Raw genomic sequence first — 23,064 nt, 5'->3', positions numbered from 1 at the left:
GCAGTGGGTTGGGACCCCTTTGGGTCAACCATATTCATTGCATATGGGCAAACACAGGTCAACCCCAGCTATTAAATGCATATGGGGCCTATTTGGGCGAACCATGTGGGTAAGACATTGGAAAACACACACAAAACATAGGTAGGCACCTATGTATAGGTCCTAGTTGGGTCACTAATGGGAAATGAGTGCTAGGCTCAAAATGGGCCACCCCCTGCAGGGTTATGAGCCCACTCTACCAGGAGTGTGGTTAGAGATGGGCAAACACAATCAATCCCATATTGGCTGACTACAGGGGTCCTAGGTAATGCACAAATAGGCAATCAGTATATGGCTTCAGAATGGGAAATGCTCACTTGGCCAAACCATATAAGACATGGGCAAACACAAGCCAAACATAGGTGGGCCATCTGTGTGGATCCAAGGTTGGTCACTAATGGGTAAGAGGATTATGTGAGGTCAAAGTTTCAGAGTGTCAGTGGGTCTGGGATCCATGTGGGTAGGTTACAGTATAGGCAAACACAGGTCAAACCCAGGTGTAGTCAGGAATGACCTGCAGAGCTCACATGTCTTTTGGAGTCTGAAATTGGGCAAGAGACTGTTGTACAGTTATTGATATTAAATATCCCAAATGTCAATTTTTAGTGGTCTGATTTAAGTTACTGAACTATTGTACGACAATTAGCCCACTTGGTATTACCTCCATCATGTTGCTGCTCAATATTAATACAGTCAACATAGATTATGGATGGCATTTTATACAGTGGAACTTGCCAAACAATATTAGAGAAAATGAACAGAATTCAATACAAAGCATTTATATTATCTACAGGATATATGACGACCTACATGTTTATCACTAGTTGAATCAGGGGAATTCCCACTCAATTTAAGGAATGTCAAGTTGTCAGCTAATTGGGTCAGATACAAGGAAATGTGACAACAAAGTCAGTTACATAAGTGTTGGGACTACTCCATGAAGGCAAAAGGGTTTGGGTGGAACATAGACAGATCAGAAGATCAGTTCAGGCTTAAAGAATTGGAGTATACAGTAGTCCTGCAATAGCTATGAGCAATACCCCCCTGGATATTTCCAGCTCCCTAAGTAACATAGTAATAATAGAGAAAAAGAAAGCGTTCAATGATCATTAAAGTTTTGTGAGTTACAGCATAATGTTTATCAACTGCATATAGTTATGATAAAATGTATACAAATGGTTAAAAAATATCCAGAAAATGATCACTGTGCAATAGGAAGAATCGGTTACAGAAGGCTAATTATCTATCAAAATAATGACTGGGATAATAATGGCTTTAAGGTGGGTAGAAGAAATCAGACCCCTAGCAACAGCCATTTGCCCCAATTCCATGGCAGTACTCCAGAGTTTTATTGTCAGTCAGTTAGGGACAATTTAATTCTAGAGATCAGGACTATTCTTTTGAATATTGAGAGGTTAGGCATTTCAGTTCAGATGGTGAAATAGCCAAAGTGAAGAAAGATGGAATGGAAATTAATGTTTATGAAGGGAAAATCCAAAATAAAGTCGGAGACAGGAGGGAAAGCAAAACAATGTCATGGGATACAGAAAAGGATATCAAATGATTTCCTTGTTATCAAGCCCTTGACAAACTCCCTCTTGTGTTAGGTTATTGCAGGCTATGAATAATGTGAATCATATTTGTATATTATTGATAAAATACGTGAGTACAGAATAATAAAGTGCAATTTCATTCATTTAGCAAATTGTGTTTTGTGTTCAGTTTTTTTTAGGCCTACAGTACAGACTTTTCTTTTCAGTGGCAGAGTGGAGAAGGGTGAATACATGTAGCCTACTTAAATTGCATCCAGTGGCTACTTTATTAGGAACAATTGTGCACCTGAACTCTAATGCAAATATCTCATCATCATGTGGCTCTGAGTTTAGGACTTGTTTAATTGCGCCATGTGACCACTTGGCGGTAATTCATTTGCATCACTTTTCATCACAAGGCCAGGAGTGCAGCAAGAGAGCTTCAACTGCAGCGAGTATATCTGCCAATTTGATTATCTGTCATGTAAAATTCTTTTAATAAACCGTCCTATGCATATAATATATTGAAGTTTTGTATTTTGATAAAGAAGCTAAGACACTGGGGAAGTAGCCAATTTGCTAATTTAAACTTAGCTAATTTAAAATTCGACATTACATGAAATAAAAATGCACATTCGAATTTTAGACGTGTGCCGCCAAGCACTGACGATGACACAAGCCATTTAACTGATTGCATTCTAGAGCTAAAATCAGACAAACTTAGTGATTAAAAGAGAATGCGGGTGTCTTGAGACACATACAGAAGACAAATATTCTCTTTACATGGATGCAGTGTTTAAAAATGCAGATCCTGTGCAGACGTGGGGCGACAGTCAAGCGCATGCTTACATTAAAAATGAGCATTTGGAGTGAATGGCCCCTTGGACATCTTTCACGGTTGTGTTTTGCTCTCCATCAGTGTGTCTCGCTATATAAGCGTTAAGTATGTACATACAACTGTATTTAATGAGAAACACTGGTATTATGAAGCTCGTGTCTGTGGTAGAACTTGTTCTTTCTAATGTTCCAAATAGGTTTATTTACATTATGTAATAATTTGGTTTACTCTGATTGGTGTTTGGAAAGCAGTGTTGTTGTGAGACTGGTCAGGATGTTTCTGAGAGGGGGCAGTTAGTCTCTGCACCAACTGACATATAGGGGACTCTTTTCTGGGCTCGGCTCTTTGCAGGGCTTTGGAATGGATTGAATCTTAATGTTTATATCCTTGAGCCATTAATAATAATAATAATAAATTATACAAATTGTCAATATTTGTGTGTTTGAAATATGGATGCACCCAGTATTATCTGTAAAATATGATAGAAAATCATCATAATTGACACGAAAATGTCTGTGTCAGTGATAACATATAATACAGGTGCAAGATCACTCGTGTTTTGACCGGAAGTGGCAGATTATCACTAAAAACGTCTAATTATTTTGATGCAGCATTTATCTGCTGTTTGGACTCTCAAAGTCATGGTACCCATTCATCTGCATTCTTTACATTTACAAGTTCAGAGTTCCTTCTAAAAATCTTCATTTGTGTTCTGATGAAGAAAGAAACTCATCTGCATCTTGGATGGCCTGAGGGTGAGTTAATTATCAGCAAATTTTCATTTTTGGGTGAACTGTTCTGTTGATTGACTTGGCCAGTTTAAAACCTTCCACTTTTTCCTCCTGATGAAGTCCTTTGTTGAGTTGGCAGTGTGTTTTGGATCATTGTCTTGCTGCATGTTAAAGTTCCTCCCAATTAATTTGGATGAATTTCTCTGTAGACTGGCAGACAAAATGTTCAGGTAAACTTCTGAATTCATTCTGCAGCTACCATCATGAGTTACATCATCAATAAAGATTAGTGAGCCTGTTCCAGAAGCAGCCATGCATGACCAAGCCATGACACTACCTCCATCATGTTTCACAGGTGAGCTTGTATGTTTTGGATCACGAGCAGATCCTTTCTTCCTCCATGCCTTGGCCTTTCCATCACTTTGGTAGAGGTTAATTTTGGTCTCATCAGTCCATAAAACTCATCTCTGTACGTTTTGCAAATTCCAATCTGGCTTTTCGATTCTTATTGCTGATGAGTCGTTTGCACCTTGTGGTATGGACTCTATATTTCTGCTCTCTAAGTCTTCTTCGAACAGTGAATTGTGATACCTTCACCCCTGCCCTGTGGAGGTTGTTGGTGATGTCACTGACTGTTATTTTTGGGGTTTTCTTCACAGCTCTCACAATGTTTCTGTCATCAGCTGTTGTTGTTTTCCTTGACCGACCCATTCGATGTCTGTTGCTAAGTACACTTGTGATTTCTTTCTTTTTGAGGACATTCCAAATTGTTGCACTGGCCATGCCCAATGTTTGTGCAATGCCTCTGATTGATTTCCCCTTTCTCTCAGCTTCAAAATAGCTTGCTTTTCTCCTATAGAAAACTCTCTGATCTTCATGCTGGTTAATGGGCGGCTCCAGGGATGGGCTACCGGGGCTTAAGCCACAAATGTTTTCCGTAAAGCCCTGAATGTTTTGATCATCTTTTTGTGGTGACGTCATAAGTACCAGTGCTTGGGTATCAAGTTGATATGAAAACATATTACATTTTATTATTGTAACATTACATTTTAAAGTTAGGGTAATATACTGTATATAAATGAATGATTCCTGTCTTTCTATTGACAACACCAAATACAGACTAAATTCATTACCCATGAGCTGTCTTGTCAGCAGCTGCTTTCCAGCTCTCATGTAACCTTTGTGTGCACATGCACATACGTGCGTGTACTGGAAACTGTGTTGAGTTGGTCCATCCAGATTCAGTAAGTACCAAATATTTAGATGTATAACTCTGAAAACAAGGAGTAATATATACAGATGTATTTGAGGAATTTGCTAACTTTAAAATCACGATCCTGGACATTTGCGTGTTTAGCAAAACTCTTTATAAAGACAATACAATAAACATAGCAAACTTTAGATGACCTAGACATTATTTTTCATCTCTAGTACCTATTTAGCCTGTCTACAACCTGCTTTCTTTTAAATTGACTTAAGTACCTGACGAATCAGTGAAAACTGTATAGAGCCATGTATACTTGTGAGGCTGCATCCTTCCTAGAACAGTCCTTCTGAGGCTTCTAGGCAAGACTCCTCCTCAGCATTGAATGCTAGAATGAGGCAGTCTAGTAAGTCTGCATGGCTACGTCATGAAGGTTTCCGTCCCTGCGGTCATGGTGTGAAAACTGAACACATTTTTTAAATAAAGACAATGAACTCTCATTACACTGAAAAACTTGCATCACTTTACTTTCAATTTCAGTAGCTGAACTACAACATGACCATACAGCAACAAGGTATATAATCTTCCAGAAGAGAAAAATGAAAGAACATGCATAGAGCACCTCCTACTGTTAAGTTTACAGAACACATAAAGAAAAAACATACATAAAGTATTGCTTCTTACATAAAGTATTGCTTCACTTCTGCTTAACATATAATATTAATACTTAACAGCTTGAGCTAAAAATAATATATTTAAGCTTAACAAATCATTCTCTTTTACTTTCGCTAGGGGTGTAACGTATGAGATCTGCACTGTATATAAAAATATAATGGTATTACGTTATGACAGTATTACGGTGAATTGCTAGCAGAGGTGTAGTCAAGACCAGACCCTGACCAAGACCAGACCAAGACTAGACCCTCCAAGACCCAGACCCAGACCACGTTTTTATGGTCTCGAGACGTCTTGAGACCAAGACCACTAGAACAAGACCCCACCTCTGGAAAATACCCCTGTTCATTAACAAATCAAAATATTGTAATAGGATAATACTTTAATATTGTTATATGTTAAAATTCTCATTTTAAGAAAGTTAGCAGTCTAGCAAATGGAAAATAATAATAAATAAATAAATAAATAAAAAACATGTAAAATACAATGTGACTAACTTACCTATTGAATGATGATGATTTACCACATGCTTCACTTATTAATGTGTGACATATTTTGCAGGTTTCTCTCCATTTCTTATTTTCAGAATCTTCTTCTAAATTTTCAAATGCAGATTTTACCACTGCAGGCTCTGACATTTTCCAGACTGCTATATAGAGAAAACAGTCCAGTTTTACGAGATGCCATCGTAATCCGAATATATATAAAATAATACAACTAAAGTGAAGTGACTTGAATTGGCTAGTGCACCAAAACTGAAGTCTGCATGATATTAGTATGATTTTCACTGCATGTACATTATTAACAATTATGTATGCTATTAAACTATTCAAACAACTATGCAAAGTTATGCACTGAAAATAACAGTGAAGAAACAAAGCAAGAAAAACGCTGATTCACATTTTGAAAGAACTGATTAATTGAAATTCTGACTTCCCAAAAGCATGGTTTATTGAGAAATGTGTTTCATATGCATTATTATTCTAACAAAATAATACTGTTTATTTATTTTTTAATAATGTCAGCTGAGCACATAAATGCAACGACCAATCAGAGGCATTTCAGTCACCGGCTCAGCCGTTGCTCACAGACTGAGTTCTGTATGTGCTTACTGCCATACTCTCAAGCAAGGAGTAAAAACGATGTAAATAAGAAATTTATTGTATTGAAATTGAATGTAAAATAATGAAAGTTTTGGGGAGAGTGCAGAACTTTAACTGAAGTGATTGACAGCTTCAGTGATTATAAATAGAGTGCGTTTTGCTCGCTTTCTGTACATAATTTAATTACTATTTAAATAAGTTTTATTTCATACTGCCAAGAAGAGGAACATTGTAAAGTTGTCCATTTGGTCACTGTCTTAATTTAGGCTACTAATGAATAAATAGAATGAACTAATTCAGGAACACAGTTCTCAGCTTGTTTGGGATGTGTAGCTGCATAGATATGCCATGCAATAAAATTATTGTAATAGATCTTATTAATAGCGATTACAATATCAGGGGGAAAAATCTTTAATTATGATTTTAGTCATAATCTTTGAGCCCTGCTCCCGCCAATAAAGAACACCTCGCAACGTAACAAGCTTATTGGGTCGTGCGATTACCCCGAGTGAAGTCACGGCTTCTACATGGCAGATGTAATCATAAATCATTAATGTTTGCTTTGTGTTGTTAAACCATAGTTCTTGCACTTACATGAGAGATGGTGCTTGCCGACACATGCGGTATGACCGAGGCAGAAGTACTGTGCTTGCAAATTCTCAGTAATGGTAAAGATGCAGTGGCTGAAATAATAATCGAATTTGGTGCACTGGTAAATACACAGCGGTCTTGACCATCAAGACCATAGGCCGAGACCGAGATCCAGACCAAGACTTTAAATGTTGAGACCAAGACCCAGACCACGTTTATGTGGTCTCGAGACGTCTTGAGACCAAGACCACAAGATCAAGACCCCACCTCTGATTGCTAGTAATGCTGTAATATGTTCTTTATTTTTCCAGTACCAATGCCATAACAGTAATGCCATAATATCTTTTATAAGTACTATTGATTTTTTGTAATTGTAGTATTGTAATACTATTTAAAAAGTTAATGTAGGAAATTAATACTTAAAAATCTTTATATTAACTGACTTTATATTAATGCAATACAGTGAATGCGAATCATATGACAACCGTCTGTGGTTTCCCAGTGGTTTATAACATGGGCAGTTTAGCATTATGCGATTAATTTACATCAAAACAAAAGAAAACATGAATGCCTTCATCTCCGAAAACATTTTTGGTCTTACATTTCATAATAAACTCGGGCCAGCTCAGTGCCGACTCGTGTCCCGCCTTTTTTCTTTTTCTTGAATGTGTGCAAAGGATTGTGGGTGATTGGAGGATGCAAAGGATACACTTGATGCATCCTTCAGACTACACAGAATGAAGGCCACGAAACGAAGGCTGCCTTCCAAGGATAATTCAAATTGAGGCGGCCTTCGATGGCACTTGATGACATAGCAGACGAGATATGCAACCTTAATAGGACGCAGCCTTCCATTTGAGAAGCAACCTCAGTGTTTCTCAAATCCAGTCCTCTACCCCCCCCCCCCAAGAATGTTTTAGGTGTCTCAATATTTAAAACACCTGATTCAACTCATCAGCTTGTTAGTGTGTTAAATAGGGAAACATCTCAAATGTTCTGGGAGGTGGGGCCTGAGGACTGGGGTTGAGAAACGCTGCATTAATTCAACTGATCTGTCTTCACACAGTTGACACAGCCCTTTGCAGATGAGATTTGACACCTCTGCTTTTATTCTGCAATAAATGCAGCTTTCATGGTAGTAAACACTTATGCAAATCTAGTTCTATTTTAAAATCTGCCTCACTCCTGTTATTACGTGTCATTGTATTTTACAGCCACTTATGCAGATGCCAGGGTAAAGCTACATCAAGCTGAGTATTCATCAGACCTGACTGACACTGAAAATGGCTCAAGATAAAGAAAGTAGGTGTTTGTGGGGTAATGCATGTTAAAGGCCATGCCCTCTAGAAATAATATGGAAGCAGTAGGTATGGTGTGCCTTATATGTTTATGTTAACCTCTCTTGGCCAAGTGCAAAACTCCTCCAGAGTCAAGTGAGCAGCCAACTAGAATCAACTGAGCATTCTGATTTGGAGGAGGAACTTCCAGCCACTCCCCCAGACCAACTCCTTGGGCCAGCAGCAAAGAAAATGATCAGCTGGGTCTTCAGCCCCACTGTCCAGTGAATCACCAGCCACACTGCCCAACGTGTTACCAGCCCCACTGCCTAAGTTGCCAGTTCCAGAGCCCAACAAGTTGCCAGCTCCACTGCCAAATGAGTCGCTAGCCCCACTGCCCAACAAGTCACTAGCCCCACTGCCCAACGAGTCGCTAGCCCCACTGCCCAACGAATCACTAGCCCCACAGCCCAACGAGTCGCCAGCCCCACTGTCCAGAGGGTTGCCAGCCCCACTTGTGAAGCCATGTTCTCTAAACATTTAACAATCTTAGAAGAAGTGAAGGAGATCCAACGGGTTCAAGGTAAGATGCTAAATGCCCTGCTGGAGAAGCAAGATGGATTGGTTGTAGAGGTCCCTGAAGGAGTGGTCTTACCTCTGAAAACCCAGGCTGACGTTGAGGCCCTCGATGAGAAGCTGGGGGACCATAGTCTCATGTCTGCTGTTGTAAGATTACATTATTTATTTAGCAGACACTTTTCTCCTCTCTGTACACATCTAGGATAAGAAAACACTAGTGAGATACATATGAACAGTTTTTTTTTTTTATTTTTTTTTTATTGAATGATGAATTGTTGTGGTTTGATCTTTTATGCCTTATTTATTTATTTGTTTTTTCTTCTTTTTATTGTTATGGACCCTCTTGTGAGTCTGAAATAAAGTTTGAATATCCAAAGGTATTTGCACATAGGCTACAAAGTAGAATTTGATCATATACAAATTTGTATTGCATTACACTAAATTACATAAAGGCTACAAATTCAAATGTTTAGTCGGCTTTAAGGAATTGATTTGTTGAATCTTTGAAGCTTATTGTCTTGTAAACCTAAACATGTACACCTTTTTTCTCCTTTTGGCTCTCATCCTTAGGTTGCCATTGTGGCAGATGTAGGGGGGCACAAGTGTGGATGATGCAACAAGAAGAATGATGAAATACATCTTATCAAACGATCTGGCAATGGAGTAAAATATGATTGACAGTCACGGGAACAAAGTTTAAAGACTTGCGTATTTTCAACGTTGTGTATGGTAAGTAAATTAACTTATTATAACTTATGTTGTTAATACTGTGACTCTTCAGTCAAGTCATCCTGGAAATTGAAGAATGGCCCGCACCTGTGATTATGTGTGTGCCAGTGTAACCAAATGAACTCAATTATGTTCCAAACACACAAAGAGACATATTTTAATGGTGGGTTTCTACTCTAAATGCACTCATAAATCATTAGCAATAATAAAAAAAAAATATATATATATATTAAAATACTTTATTATGTGTTATTTTTTTATGTCTGTTCTGTCTGTCCATGGATGGAGAATCTGAACGTGAGAAACCACCTAATAATAAAAATGACAATAATTAGTCTTCAGAGACCTTTTTTTTTTTTTTTTCAACAAAAAACATTATTATTATTATTTTATGTTTATTATGATGGTGTAGTGGGCTGAAGCACATAACTGGTAATCAGAAGGTTGCTGGTTCAATCCCCACAGCCATCACCATGTGTCCTTGAGCAAGGCAGGTTGCTCCGGGGGAATTGTCCCTGTATTAAGTGCACTGTAAGTCGCTTTGGATAAAAGCATTTGCTAAATGTATATTTTGGATTATTTTAACAAAATTACAAATGTAAAAATTTAATTATCTCCAAACAGTATGTTTAAAGTCTCCTGAGTTGAATATTCTGTGTACATAATCAATATGATGCATTATAAGCTGATTATATCATTACAAAATCAAATCAGAATGGACCATTCCAATGGAAGTTTTTTTTAATATATTATTATTACTATTTATTTATGTTATCCTGAGTAAAAGCTATAAATCTTGTATATGGTATTTTAACATATATAAGTAATATAACATTTCATGTTTACTTTAAACACAGTTTAAACACTGATTATGTACTTTAACAATATGATTATTAGATTAAAATGTGCCTAAAGCTTCCTCCCTGCCTCACTGTCGGCCATGATTGCTGAAAAAGGGGGTGTAGCTCTACTGCAGTCCACTTAGATGATGTGGAACACTGTGATTGGATTATAGACATCCTATCAAATAAGTTTGTGAATTTGGGTGGAGTCAGATGACAGTAGTCATAGATTTAGACATACTAGAAAAGTTATGTCCATTAGAATGGACAGGGGATCTGAATGGCTTTGTTTTTATTCTATTGTTTTCCTTACTGTAGGTGAGGGCAGTATCCTCATATGTCATTTTCCTTTTTTTATTATCACCCTGATTGTACCAAGCACAAAGGTGCTATTTGTAATGTTAGCTTATATCTCTATATCTTCAAATAAATTTGTTTTGCAGAGGCTTTTAAGAACAATGCACTGATGTCAAAGGTCAACCAGCAAGAAGCTGAGAGGGCACTGTCAAAATGGTTCACCGGGGCAAGAGACAGAGGAGGACATGGGGCATCTAGAATGCACCAAAGGCTGTCTGCAGTGTAAGCAGTACTGAAAATGTTATAGGTGGAGTTGCTGCTTCTAGCTGTACCCAATGTATTTCCTATTCAAATGTGTTCAAAGCTTTCCAAAACACTCAAGACCAGTTCAAAGACAGGTTCAAAAATAGTTAATGTATCCTTAATATCCTTTTTTTTAGATAACTTTGAAAAGATACCTTTTAATCTGGCACTGTTCTTTTAATATTGTCTCTGGAAATGTCATAGAATGGACTACATAAATATGAATTATATGGGTGTAATCAGATATCCTAGGCAAAAATAAAAAAATAAAAATAAAACAATATGCAGCATGAGTTCAAAGTGTTAATGCTGCTTTCATGGTTGTAAACGCTTATGCATAGGACTACCAGGACTACTGCCACTGTGACATAAACATGACATAATATGATGGGTAGTAAAAATAAAATTGGAATTTAAAAATATTTCATTCTCACCGTGTGCTCTAATAGTTTCTGCCATAGTCATATTTAGCTAACTTATTTGTGTGGTGTTGCTACTCAGATTTGCCTGAAGATGGATTATAGGACAATATTTGTAAGTGTAACCATGTGTAAAAAAATGCTGTGTGTCATGTTAACATAGTAGTATGTCTGAGTGAGGGAGGCATTTATCATCTTATTTGAAAATTGTTCAAAGCCTTTTATTCTGGTCAATGGGGCATGTAGCATAGACCAAGGGTGAGCAATACAGTCCACAAAGGGTTGGTGTATTCTATTTATTATACAATAAATACACAAGAAAAAATTTTAGTCTATTGCAGAGGGGCAGTATGGCTGCAGGTTTTCATTACAACAATACAAGAGCACACCTGATACGACTAATCAACTATGTGAAGACTAAATCAGTTGAAAGTCAAGTCTGATTTGCTCCTGCTCGGTTGGAATGAAAACCTGCAGCCATAATGCAACCCAGATTTCAGCCCATGTAGCACCCACATAGAGCTTGAAGATGGGACCCAGATGGATTTTGCATATGTTGCCTAGTTGTGCCCCACCTAACGGCCAGTGAAATCCTGCATAAAACCTACAAACGCCGAATACAGCAAAAAAGTCACATGATGGAAGGCATTGGGTCAGATTTTCGCTGATTCGTTCAATACGCTGTCAATCAATCAATGTGATAGTGCCTGCCTCTCATTCTCTCATCCTTACAGTGGGTCTCTGCAGATCACTAGGAATGGGACGAACTGATGTAAGTGCATAAACTAACGAAACGATCAAAGAAAGTTGGTGTACAGATGTAACAGCATTGAATAAGATGTGCTGTCCTAATTTAGAAGCGTTCTTCATCAACTGTAAGCCTTTCTACTCACTGCAGGAGTTTACCTTGTTCATTCTGGTGAGTGTTTACATCTCGCCACAAGCATGCATGAACACTTACAGACATGTAATCACATTACAGACATGGACCAATAACACTCTATTCTGGGAGATTTTAAAGAGCACATATTATGGTTTTTCAAATATTACCTTTCATGTAGTGTGTTATAGCTGTTTGTGAATGTAAAAAAGTCTGCAAAGTTTCAAAAATCAAAGTGCACGATAAATGGAGTTATTGACTCCCAAAAGAAAGAACCGATTCTGAACACCTGAAACGAGTCGTTAGTAATTCCAGACTTACTTCTTGTACTAACCTACGTAATTTGGTAACAAAAAACCCGCCTCTGGTCTTCATTGGCTGCTCGTGAACAGCTTTGACCTGCCCTCAAACACTACACTTAGCGGTAGACCAATCACAACAGACTGGGACATCTGACCAATCAGAGCAGAGTAGGCTCTCTGAAAGGAGGAGTTTAGAATTAATCCTTTAGAACAGATCATTGAATGAGTCGTTTCTGACACTGGGAAAAAAAGGTAATGCTGCAGTTTAAATTATGAGCAAATTAAAGTGTTTTTTGACCTTGGATGCATGTAAATCTATTGTATGAGACCTTTAAAACAAAATTAGGCACATTTAAAAACCATAATAGGTGCTTTTTAATAAAGCTAACCTCATCTGTGAACTGTCAAAATAAAACAACATGCCTCACCAGAGACAGAAATATACTGGTGCTACACCACTGTAAAGGATGCATATTGATATGTCCCACGTGCAGCTTTAGGACTCTCTGATCACTGTCTGGTTTATCTTCTCCCATCCTACAAGCAGAAACTAAAATCAGCTAAGCCTGTAGTAAGGACTGTAAAGAGATGGACCAATGAAGCAGAGCTGGAACTACAAGCCTGCTCTGAATGCACTGATTGGAGTGTTTTTGTAGCTGCAGCCACAGACCTGGACGAGCTCAAATATACTGTGACATCATATATCAGTTTCTGTGAGGATATGTGCATCCCTACAAGGACATTTTTATCATTCAATAATGATAAACCATAGTCTACAGTAAAACCCAGACAGCTTCGTCATACCAAAGAGGATGCTTATAGAAGTGTGGATAAAATATTGTACAACCAGGCCAGAAACACTCTGACTAAGGAGATTAGAGAGGCTAAAAAATCTACTCTGAATAGCTGAAAAAACAGTTTTCAGCCAATGATCCTGCATCTGTGCAGAGAGGCCTGAAGGACATCACCAAGTGCAAGATATCCCCCCCCCCCAACAAATGGCTGCTGACCTGAATGTGTTTTACTGCAAGTTTGGAAAACCCCAGTCACATACCCCTCCCCCACTCTGATCTTCACTTCACACACCCACTTACACCTCCTGCAACCCCCCTCCTCCCTCCACCTGCCACTCAACCTACACTTATGGTCTGTGAGGAGGATGTGTGCTGGGTCTTCAAGAAACAGAAGACTAGGAAAACTTCAGGCCCAGACGGTGTTTCACCTGCCTGTCTGAATATCTGCGCTGACCAACTGGCCCCATCTTCACACAGATCTTCAACAGATCACTGGAGCAATGTGAAGTTCCCTGTTGCTTTAAATGCTCCACCATCATTCTGCCCCCCCCCCCCAAAAAAAATCACAGGACTTAATGACTGTATACATGTCACTCTCACATCTGTGGTCATGAAGTCATTTCAGAGACTGGTTTTGGCTTAACTGAAGGACATCACTGGACCCCTGCTAGACCCCCTTCAGTTTGCTTACCAAACAAACAGGTCTGTGGATGATGCAGTCAACTTGGGACTGCATATACTGCAACACCTCGACAATCCTGGGACTCATGCAAGGATCCTATTTGTGGACTTTTGTTCAGCTATCATGCCTGATCTTCTCACAACCAAACTGACCCAGCACTTCATGCCTACCCCAATCTGTCGATGGATCACCAGCTTTCTGACAGATAGGCAGCAGCTAGTGAGACTGGGGAAACTCACATCCGGGACCCTCACTATTAGCAATGGTGCTCCTCAGGGATGTGTTCTCTCTCCACTGCTCTTTTCCCTGTACACAAATGACTGCACTGCAAAGGACCCCTCTGTCAAGCTCCTGAAGTTTGAAGATGACACCATGGTCATCGGCCTCATCTGCGATGGTGATGAGTGCATGCAGACAGGAGGTTGAACATCTGGCTGTTTGGTGCGGTCACAACAACCTTGAGCTGAACATGCTCAAAACAGTGGAGATGATAGTGTACTTCAGAAGAAATCCCCCCCCCCCCATCCTGAACAGCACTGTGGCAGCAGTGGAGTCATTCAGGTTCCTGGGCTCTACCATCTCTCAGGACCTGAAGCAGTACACATACTTAGACTCCATTGTGAAGAAGGCCCAGCAAAGGTTGTACTTCCTTCACCAGCTGAGGAAGTTCAACCTGCCACAGGAGCTGCTGACACAGTTCTACTCGGCCGTCACTGAGTCTGTCCTGTGTACATCTATAACTGTCTGGTTTGGTTCAGCCACCAAATCAGACAGAAGGAAACTACAACAAACAATCAGGACTGCTGAGAGGATTATTGGTGCCCCCCTGCCAACCCTCCAAGACCTGTACATCTCCAGAGTGAGGAAACGTGCAGGTAGAATCACTCTGGACCCCACACACCCTGCCCACTCCCTCTTCTGAACTGTTGCCCTCTGGCTGATGCTACAGAGCACTGAGCACCAGGATATCCAGGCACAAGAACAGTTTTCATCCTAAGGCCATTTTCCACATGAACAACTAAACTGCCTTCAGGACTCCCCCATAGTGCAATAATGTAAATAAATGTACATATGTAAATTCACTCATATTTAATTCAGTAACTGTACATTCCTTGAAATATATTACCACTTGCACATGTACATATGCCATTATATGTTATATGTTCTATTATTTGTATGTCTATTTATACTTTTACCTTGTTTTATATTCTGTCTCACTGTAATGTTCTGTGTGCACTTTTTTCTCCTATCACCAAAAAAAAAAAAAAAATAAATAAATAAATAAATGTTGTGTACGTGAGAACACTTGGCAATAAAGCTCATTCTATCAGAAAGACTCGCAGACTTGAGTAAAGTTTAAGATGACATTTATTTGATGAATATAAAACAGGAATGTAATGTCTCTCTTTGGCATAAGCCCCGTCTGGCAGTCCGAAGAGATTGTACTCAGAACTGTCAGATCCTGCTGGAGATAGGAGGCAGGGACGAGGAGCCTGCCCCGTGCAGGATGAGACTCAACTTGTGACGGTGGGGTGGTGTAGGTTGCAGTGTTGGCACACTTAAACAGCAATGTGATATATTGTAAGCAGACTTATAAAGCGATGGCTGATACCTGATTGGCTAGGAGTTACCTAACTAATGGTGTGATGATGTACAGCTGCGAGTCTTCCCGCTAGAATTGTGCTGCGCATACATTTCTGATTCTGGTTCTGAAATATGTGACTTTTTATATTATACATTTTTTATGCAGGCCTACTTTTTTATACCATATGTTGTGATAAATCAGATTTCAGATTTGCATGGGGCTAACCTGTAAGCTATATAAATGTCAACTGGAACTGAAATAGGAATTTATATTGGAAATGTAAAAAATAAAAAAAAAATTAAGAAAAAATAGACGCTGAGATGGCACTCTGCCTCTTCATTTCAAAAGTCCACCATATGCCACTGATGCAGATGCATTACAAATAGAGGATATATCATTTCTAATGGACCACAGTGCATATATATATATATATATATATATATATATATATGGTAATATATATTCTATGAGACTAGGTTGATTGTTGTATATTGTAATGTTCTTTTTGATTTGATAACATAATTTGCATTAACTGATATGATAAAAAAAAAGTACACAGTCTTGTATCTTTGCCTTTTTTTTCAGATTCTGATATACTCTTTTGCTTGAAATCAACGTTTGCAATGTTGTGATTCACCTCGGAGCTGGTTGGATTGGTTCAAGGTTAGATTTTTTATTTTTTAACCCCAGCAGAGAAAATGAATATGAGTGGAAGTGACTCTATCACTGTTGTGCGCTATAGCAAGAAGAACAGCAACCTCCAGAGCAGATAAATGGGTGTTTAGTGTCACACAAAATGCCATTACACATCACATTTAATGGTTTAACAGCAACTGAACAGTCACCAAATTCTGGGATGTTGACACCAGAGCTCCAGTATTTGAAGAAAGATTTGTCTTGGTCCGAACAGCCCCATGAATCTCTGACTAGTCCAATCCAGACCACACCGTTGGCTGTGATCATGCTCTGGATCTGACTGTTTTCCTCGAGATTCTTCACACACACCATATCTGTGTAGAAGCTTCTTCCATAGATCCGAATCTGGTCTTTATCGCAGGCTTGACATACTTTTGATATCCAGATTCTGTGTCAGAGCATAAAATTGTTTAATAAGTAAATAAATAAATACAAATGTCATTACGCTGGAGTTCAGGCTATATAAAGACAATTTGGCTATATTTCTAGTGGAAAACATACCAGCCTCCTACTTACTGAACTGTGTGCAGTAAACACACTTATTTAATTAATTAATTAATGTAAATCTGTTTGTTTTATTCCACAATAAACAGTTCAAACCATAGTATGCTACATACTTGTCACATGACCTCATCATGTTGCTTTGTGAGTAGTGTCCAGTTATCCTCTTGAAAATGAAGACTAATATTTTCCATTGTTGTTTCAATTTTGTGTAAAAAAAAAAAAAAAAAAAAAAGTCTTCACTTTTGGCAGTTCATTTGAATAATAACTCAAAGAAGAAATGCTAAATATAACCATCTAGAGTCTGGCCTGAGGACCTGAAACTGAGTCACCCAATAGCAGAGGCCAGAGAAGAGCCAAAGACAAGAAGAGAAAAGAGAAAAAAGAGCCCAGAGTTCCAATTTTGTTTTATCCTCTCCTTGACCATGTGACCACAAACAGACCAGATACATTTAAACTGACCAATCAGCAGACCATCTGTAACCCCCACTGTATGCATGTTGTGACCATTTGCAGACCCCCAATTCACAAACACCACAGCCAATCGGCTGATAGATCACTATCAGCACCCTCTGTATGTATTGGAATGAAAGAGGTGGTCTGTTTTCATAAAGGAATAAGGGTTGTAACACAGAAATGAATTTCTTTGTTAATTTTCAATCCTACAACTCTTTATCTACAATCAAAAGATGTTTAAGGTAAGTTGTGGTTGTTTTATATATTTATATTTAATTGACCACACACTTGCACATAGCAAATGTTTTTGGTAAATGCAATTGTAGAAATACACCGATCAGCCACAACATTAAAAGCATAATTTTAGCGCAAATCAATATTTTATGTCAGTGTATTCTTGTATGTGGCTAGTGGCCATGTAATTAGTGGGATAATGTACAGTAAGCCGGTTGTTATCGTAAAATAAACCCCTTCAGGCTGATAGAAGAGTCTCCGATTTGCGTCAGGGTCCTGATCACCCTGTTTGAGTTTATTGTGCGATAACATCCGGCTGACTGTACATTATCCGTTACATGTACATCAGCCAGTTCAGACATGTTCCACTGTGCAAGATACACAACAAGAGTTGCAATGTGCAAGTCATTGATAGTTCTTATGTTGAAGGAAAACCACACATTAGTAAGTTAGTAATGTAATTATAACTACCAGATTACTTGTTTGAGGTTATTTTGCATGGAATTACCAGATCCACAAAGTAATTAGTACCAATAATCTAGAGTCAGTTTTTTACGTTTCACTTATTGTTTAGGTGTGGATTTGGCTTTGGGAAACTGACCAGCAGTTATGTGCCACTTTATCCCAAAGCAGAAATTTAAAGCAACAGGCGGTCGATTAAGTGAGATAATTCCACTATGAAATTCTCTATGCGAGAGCAGAAATCTTTACCAAATCAAATGCTCAATTTTACAATGAAGGCATGAAAGCAGAATGCTCTGCCTGCAAATTAGCACACACTGATCTGCAGGATCATACATGTTTATTGGTTTTGATGCAGGGATTTTTGGTGTGTGTTCGCCGGGATTCAAGGAAAAATGGTTTGCCAATATACAGTATTATTAAGCTTACATATTCTATTGAGGGTGCTCTATATTTTCAATACTTTTCGTTCGCAACCCTAACCGGGCCTGCATGTAGCTGGCAGCTGCACTGACATGATGGCAAAACAACAAGACACATTACTAATCTATTAATTTATTATCAAATAGTAGTGTAGCCTACTAGCTCACCTTTTGCTGCACTACCATGTTCACATAGCACATCAATGTGACGCATTCCAAAAGGAATATTTGCTAATTCTTGCAGTCTCTCCACTCTCCCTTTCAATTGCCTCATTCTTAACTTTGATTTATACTTTGCATTTATTTAGGCTATAAGGTTTGTAACTTCACTAAAACAATTTTAGAGCTCCATAACCTCAGGTTTATTGCTTATTTCGCAGATTCCCAAACCAGCATATCACGAAGCACATTCTGGGTTGAGCGAGCGGCACTGAGCGGCCTTGAGCGAGAAGAGTGGAATCTTCAAAAAGGCGCTCTCCACTCAGGTGATAATTCCACCGCTCCACTCAATGCTCCGCCGCTCACATGCTCTGGATCCAACACATAGCTACTGCCGTCAATCCACATTAAAAACAAAACAAATTATTAAAATATTATTATGACATTGACCTTTTAAAAAGGTTTCGCCTAATTTGCAATTAAGTTCATTAACATTATAATATTATTAATATTACCAGGGTTTGAAACAAACTTTTTGGCTCACCAGCCACTGTGGCTAGTAGTTTCCAAGGTCACTAGCCACTCAACATTTTCACTATCCAAAATTCCTGATTCGCAATAAGGTAACTGGAGACTGTAACTGCATGCATTTGTTTGGACATTATTTGAACGAGAATGGTATTTGTTTAGCGGGACACATGACTAATGATTTAAGTCACCTTTATAATATCTGTGTCATGGACAGTTAGAACAGGAGGAAAATCTGTCAATTTTTCTCCATAATTTTAATCCATTCATTTTAAATTGTACATGCATATGGAAGTTTAGCATTGTTCTATATTGTTTAACAGTGGCATTTGTAATGACAAGGCCATTACCACAGGTAAGACCATGGATGTCTCCTCATTACTGTTATTAGATTAATATAGATAGTCTTTTTAAAAAAATAAATAAATAAATAAACTACCCTATAGAAGCCTATTTGTTATAAAATAAATAAAACACTAATAGCCTAAACACATTTAGTAACCTTTAACCGTTACCATTTAGTGCAGGAAAAATAAATAAATAATTATTTTAGTAAAACATTACCAAATACCAAAACATTTTAGTAAGGATAATGATGATGTGTATTTTAAAAACTGATCATGTGTATTATTCGTTTCCTCTTTTCCTTGTCAGTGCTGTTTATAATGAAGGGGGCATCTAGCAGTTTGAGGGGGTTGATTTCCTCCATATAGAGCTTTATATTAGTGTTGGGCCTCATGTATTCAGATAGAAGACAAAGGCAGGCCTAACAGTCATAAAAAACATTCCTCAAGCCCCCTCCTTCTAAGTCAGATGTTGTACTGATAAAAATCGCGCCAAAATCAAACAAAGGGAGTCCAAAACAGACTACAGATCCATGAAGCCTTGCCTCAACTCCTATTGGATGAGGCACACCACAGAACGTCCCTCAAACATGACATCATCAGGACATCAAATAATTCTGAAATGCTTCCAAAGTGGCTTCCAGCGACTTATTTCACCGAATACGGACGTAGCTTTTTGCTGCTCTCCGGTGCAACCTCGTGGCATAAGGAAGTAATGTCCGACTTGAAACTGTAGCCATACAATCTCCATCTCGCTGGACGAGCTAAGATTACTCTGTGTTCAACCGAACACTCTAACGGATCCAAAGGAGACCGCCGAGCAATTCGCATCTTCATCCATTGGCCTACAGAAGTGAAGAGATTAAAGATTTCTCTTCCATCTTCAATCAAGTCGACATTTCTGAGTTCGTACCGCCCTCTGAGAATCAACAGCCGTACCGGCCGCCGACAATCAACAGCCGTACCGCCCGCCGACAGCGCGAGGAAACGACCTCTCATCATCACACGAGCCTCAAGGAACCGGGTCAAAGTTAAAGGACGGAGGAAAACACATTCTACCTGTGTCCTCATGCGATTCAAGTAAGAGGTTTACGTCTGGGCAGAGATAGAATATTATAGCGTGTTATTCTTGTGTTTCAAGGTTTTTGCTTGTACATGTTTTATCGACGTTAACAATTAACGATTATCTTTGATAACTGTTGATTTAAAGGATTAAAAAAAGCTAACATTGATTCTCATCAATGTTCTATTGATTTTAATAATTAATAATTATCTTTGATAATTATTAATTATTGCCAATAACCAAACTTGCTCCTAAACGTAGCGCACTACATTTACTGGAGTCCCATATGAGGTTTTAATGAGTTAGATCCAATTAATTAATTTAAATATTGATTAATAACTACAGAAATAATTACCAATTATTTCTGATAGTAACACTGATCTAAACAACCAGTAAAGCCCTACATTAGAATGTTCACTGTAGAATTCAAATGGGTCACAAAAGTTTTTGAAAAACATGTTCTCCGCCGGCCACCCTTATATCGAGTAAAGCCTGACTGAATCATGAAAGTTTCGCTCTGGAGCACGCTGATCGTACGTGTCAATTGGCGTGAGTGTCCACGGTTTTAAATTGATTCAGACTCCCATTGGAATTGATTGAAAATGCTTGCTTCTCTTCACTCACCAAGCGCCAGTGGATGCCCAGCATAATATGCACTGTGGCAGTTTGTGCAAAAACTTGCTTCATTCGCCCTGCACAGTTATGAGAGGCATGAATACCATTAAATTTGCTTTACCAGCGGCTCTGAGTTGAGCAACATTCATAGAATTTCAATACAGGAAAAACCCCTGAAAAGGTCACCCGCTAAAGTGGCAGGTAATAGTGACGGAGTTACAGCCCAATCTCCAGACCTGAACCCCATTGAAAACCTCTGGAATGTGATCAAGAGGAAGATGGATGGCCACAAGCCATCAAACAAAGCCAATCTGCTTGAATTTTTGCACCAGGAGTGGCATAAAGTCACCCAACAGCAATGCGAAACACTGGTAGAGAGCATGTCAAGACACATGAAAGTTGTTCCGCCATATATTGATTTCTGAACTCTTCCTAAGTTAAAACATTAGTATTGTGTTGTTTAAAAATGAATATGAACTTGTTTTCATTAACATTATTAATTATCTTTAACAAAGTTTTATCATATATTATATTTAATCAACTAAAAAAAAAACATTTTGACATGAATGAGAGCAACTTACAGAAAATCACATTCATTCTGCCCCTTCGAGTAATTCAGGAAGTTCATTCACTGAAGCATTTGTCAAACTGATTCAAAATGAATGAATCACTGTTTTTTTAGTCATTAAGTCACGAATCAGACTGAACCAGTCAACGTGTTTGTTGTTGATTACATCCAGTGAACGCAATAGAAAGGCGAATGCAATAGAAAGGTGCGCTGTTTTGTTGTTATTTCACGGTGCATGCTTTTTTGTGTCACCACATTCAATTCAGACTGCAATCTCATAACTTGGGTAAAATCTAATTTCTTAAGTGATGATGGTAGATCATCGGTAGAACAAAGGAAAATTGGAGCAGGAAAACAGAAAGATGTGGTTTTCATAGCAACACTGGGGTAAAAGGATTAAAACCTTTTGCCCACCAGCCACAGTGGCTGTGAATGCCCAATTTCACCAGCCACCTGTATGGTAAAATATTCAGCCACAAATGTTTGGAATTAAGCAATGTTGCTTTCATTGCTGAATTCATTCATTCACAATGCGTGCAAACGTGAACTGCTCTGTGGAAATCAAGCAAACTAAACTTAGAGCACCTCTTGAGATGGTCTGAGATCATTTGCAGTGTTCTCATGGACAACACTTTTCTTGCAGTTGCAAATATTTTCAGATTACTGAAACAGCAGAAACAGTGAGCACTCTGCATGCATGTTCCATGAGAAGCTATGCGCTTTCACAGTGAAGCCAATGTGTTCTGCGTTAAAAAAATATTACAGTATTAAAACCTTCCCAATAAAGCACAATGTACACAGTTTGTACACTTACAAACTGTGTACATTGTGTACTTATTTTTTTAAAGAGCTGTTTGGGAGCCAAAAGAGCAGGAACACCAATCACTAATATATCTATTGGATTACTGATTTTTGGCTGAAAACAAACCAGTTTATATTCTCTTCCTCGTTCGCACTGGAGCAATTAACTCTTCAAACGAGTATATGGGTGGCTCTTAAAAGAGCCTTTGGGTGCAGCTGAAAGCTTCATGACACTTTTTACTTGGAGCTGGTGTACTTGGTGACAGCCTTTGTCCCCTCAGACACGGCGTGTTTGGCCAGTTCACCGGGCAGCAGCAGACGCACGGCGGTCTGGATCTCTCTCGATGTGATGGTGGAGCGCTTGTTGTAGTGAGCGAGACGAGACGACTCACCGGCGATGCGCTCGAAGATGTCGTTGACGAAGGAGTTCATGATGCCCATCGCCTTGGAGGAGATCCCGGTGTCAGGATGAACCTGCTTCAAGACTTTGTACACGTAGATAGCGTAACTCTCCTTCCTAGACTTCCTGCGCTTCTTTCCTCCCTTACCGGCGGCCTTCGTGACGGCCTTTTTAGATCCCTTCTTCGGGGCGGACTTCGCTGGTTCAGGCATGATATCACAACGAAACAATGTCAATGTGTAAGTATTGAGCAACACACACAAGCACAATTATCCCCTCCTCTATGCTAATTTCCCAAACAGTTAATGCGCACCTCTGATTGCGTGTTTTTATTGGCCAAACCTACAACATGATTTCATTGGACAGCTACAAGTGTGACGGGCAGGGAAAAGAGCCAATCAGAGGCTTCCAAA

General features: G+C 38.8%; 1 protein-coding gene across 1 annotated transcript; it reads right to left on the bottom strand.

Annotated features, from left to right (window-relative positions):
- Positions 1 to 22,488: 22,488 nt before the first annotated feature.
- Positions 22,489 to 22,881, bottom strand: LOC127442549 (histone H2B-like). The gene has a single exon (XM_051700664.1). It carries the CDS (start codon positions 22,861 to 22,863, stop codon positions 22,489 to 22,491), a length of 375 nt encoding a protein of 124 aa, XP_051556624.1. The 5' UTR covers positions 22,864 to 22,881.
- Between the last annotated feature and the right edge of the window lie 183 nt (positions 22,882 to 23,064).

Source organism: Myxocyprinus asiaticus, chromosome 1 (genome assembly GCF_019703515.2).
Source record: "Myxocyprinus asiaticus isolate MX2 ecotype Aquarium Trade chromosome 1, UBuf_Myxa_2, whole genome shotgun sequence".
NCBI lineage: Eukaryota > Metazoa > Chordata > Actinopteri > Cypriniformes > Catostomidae > Myxocyprinus > Myxocyprinus asiaticus.
This window is presented reverse-complemented; position numbering and strand designations above follow the sequence as displayed.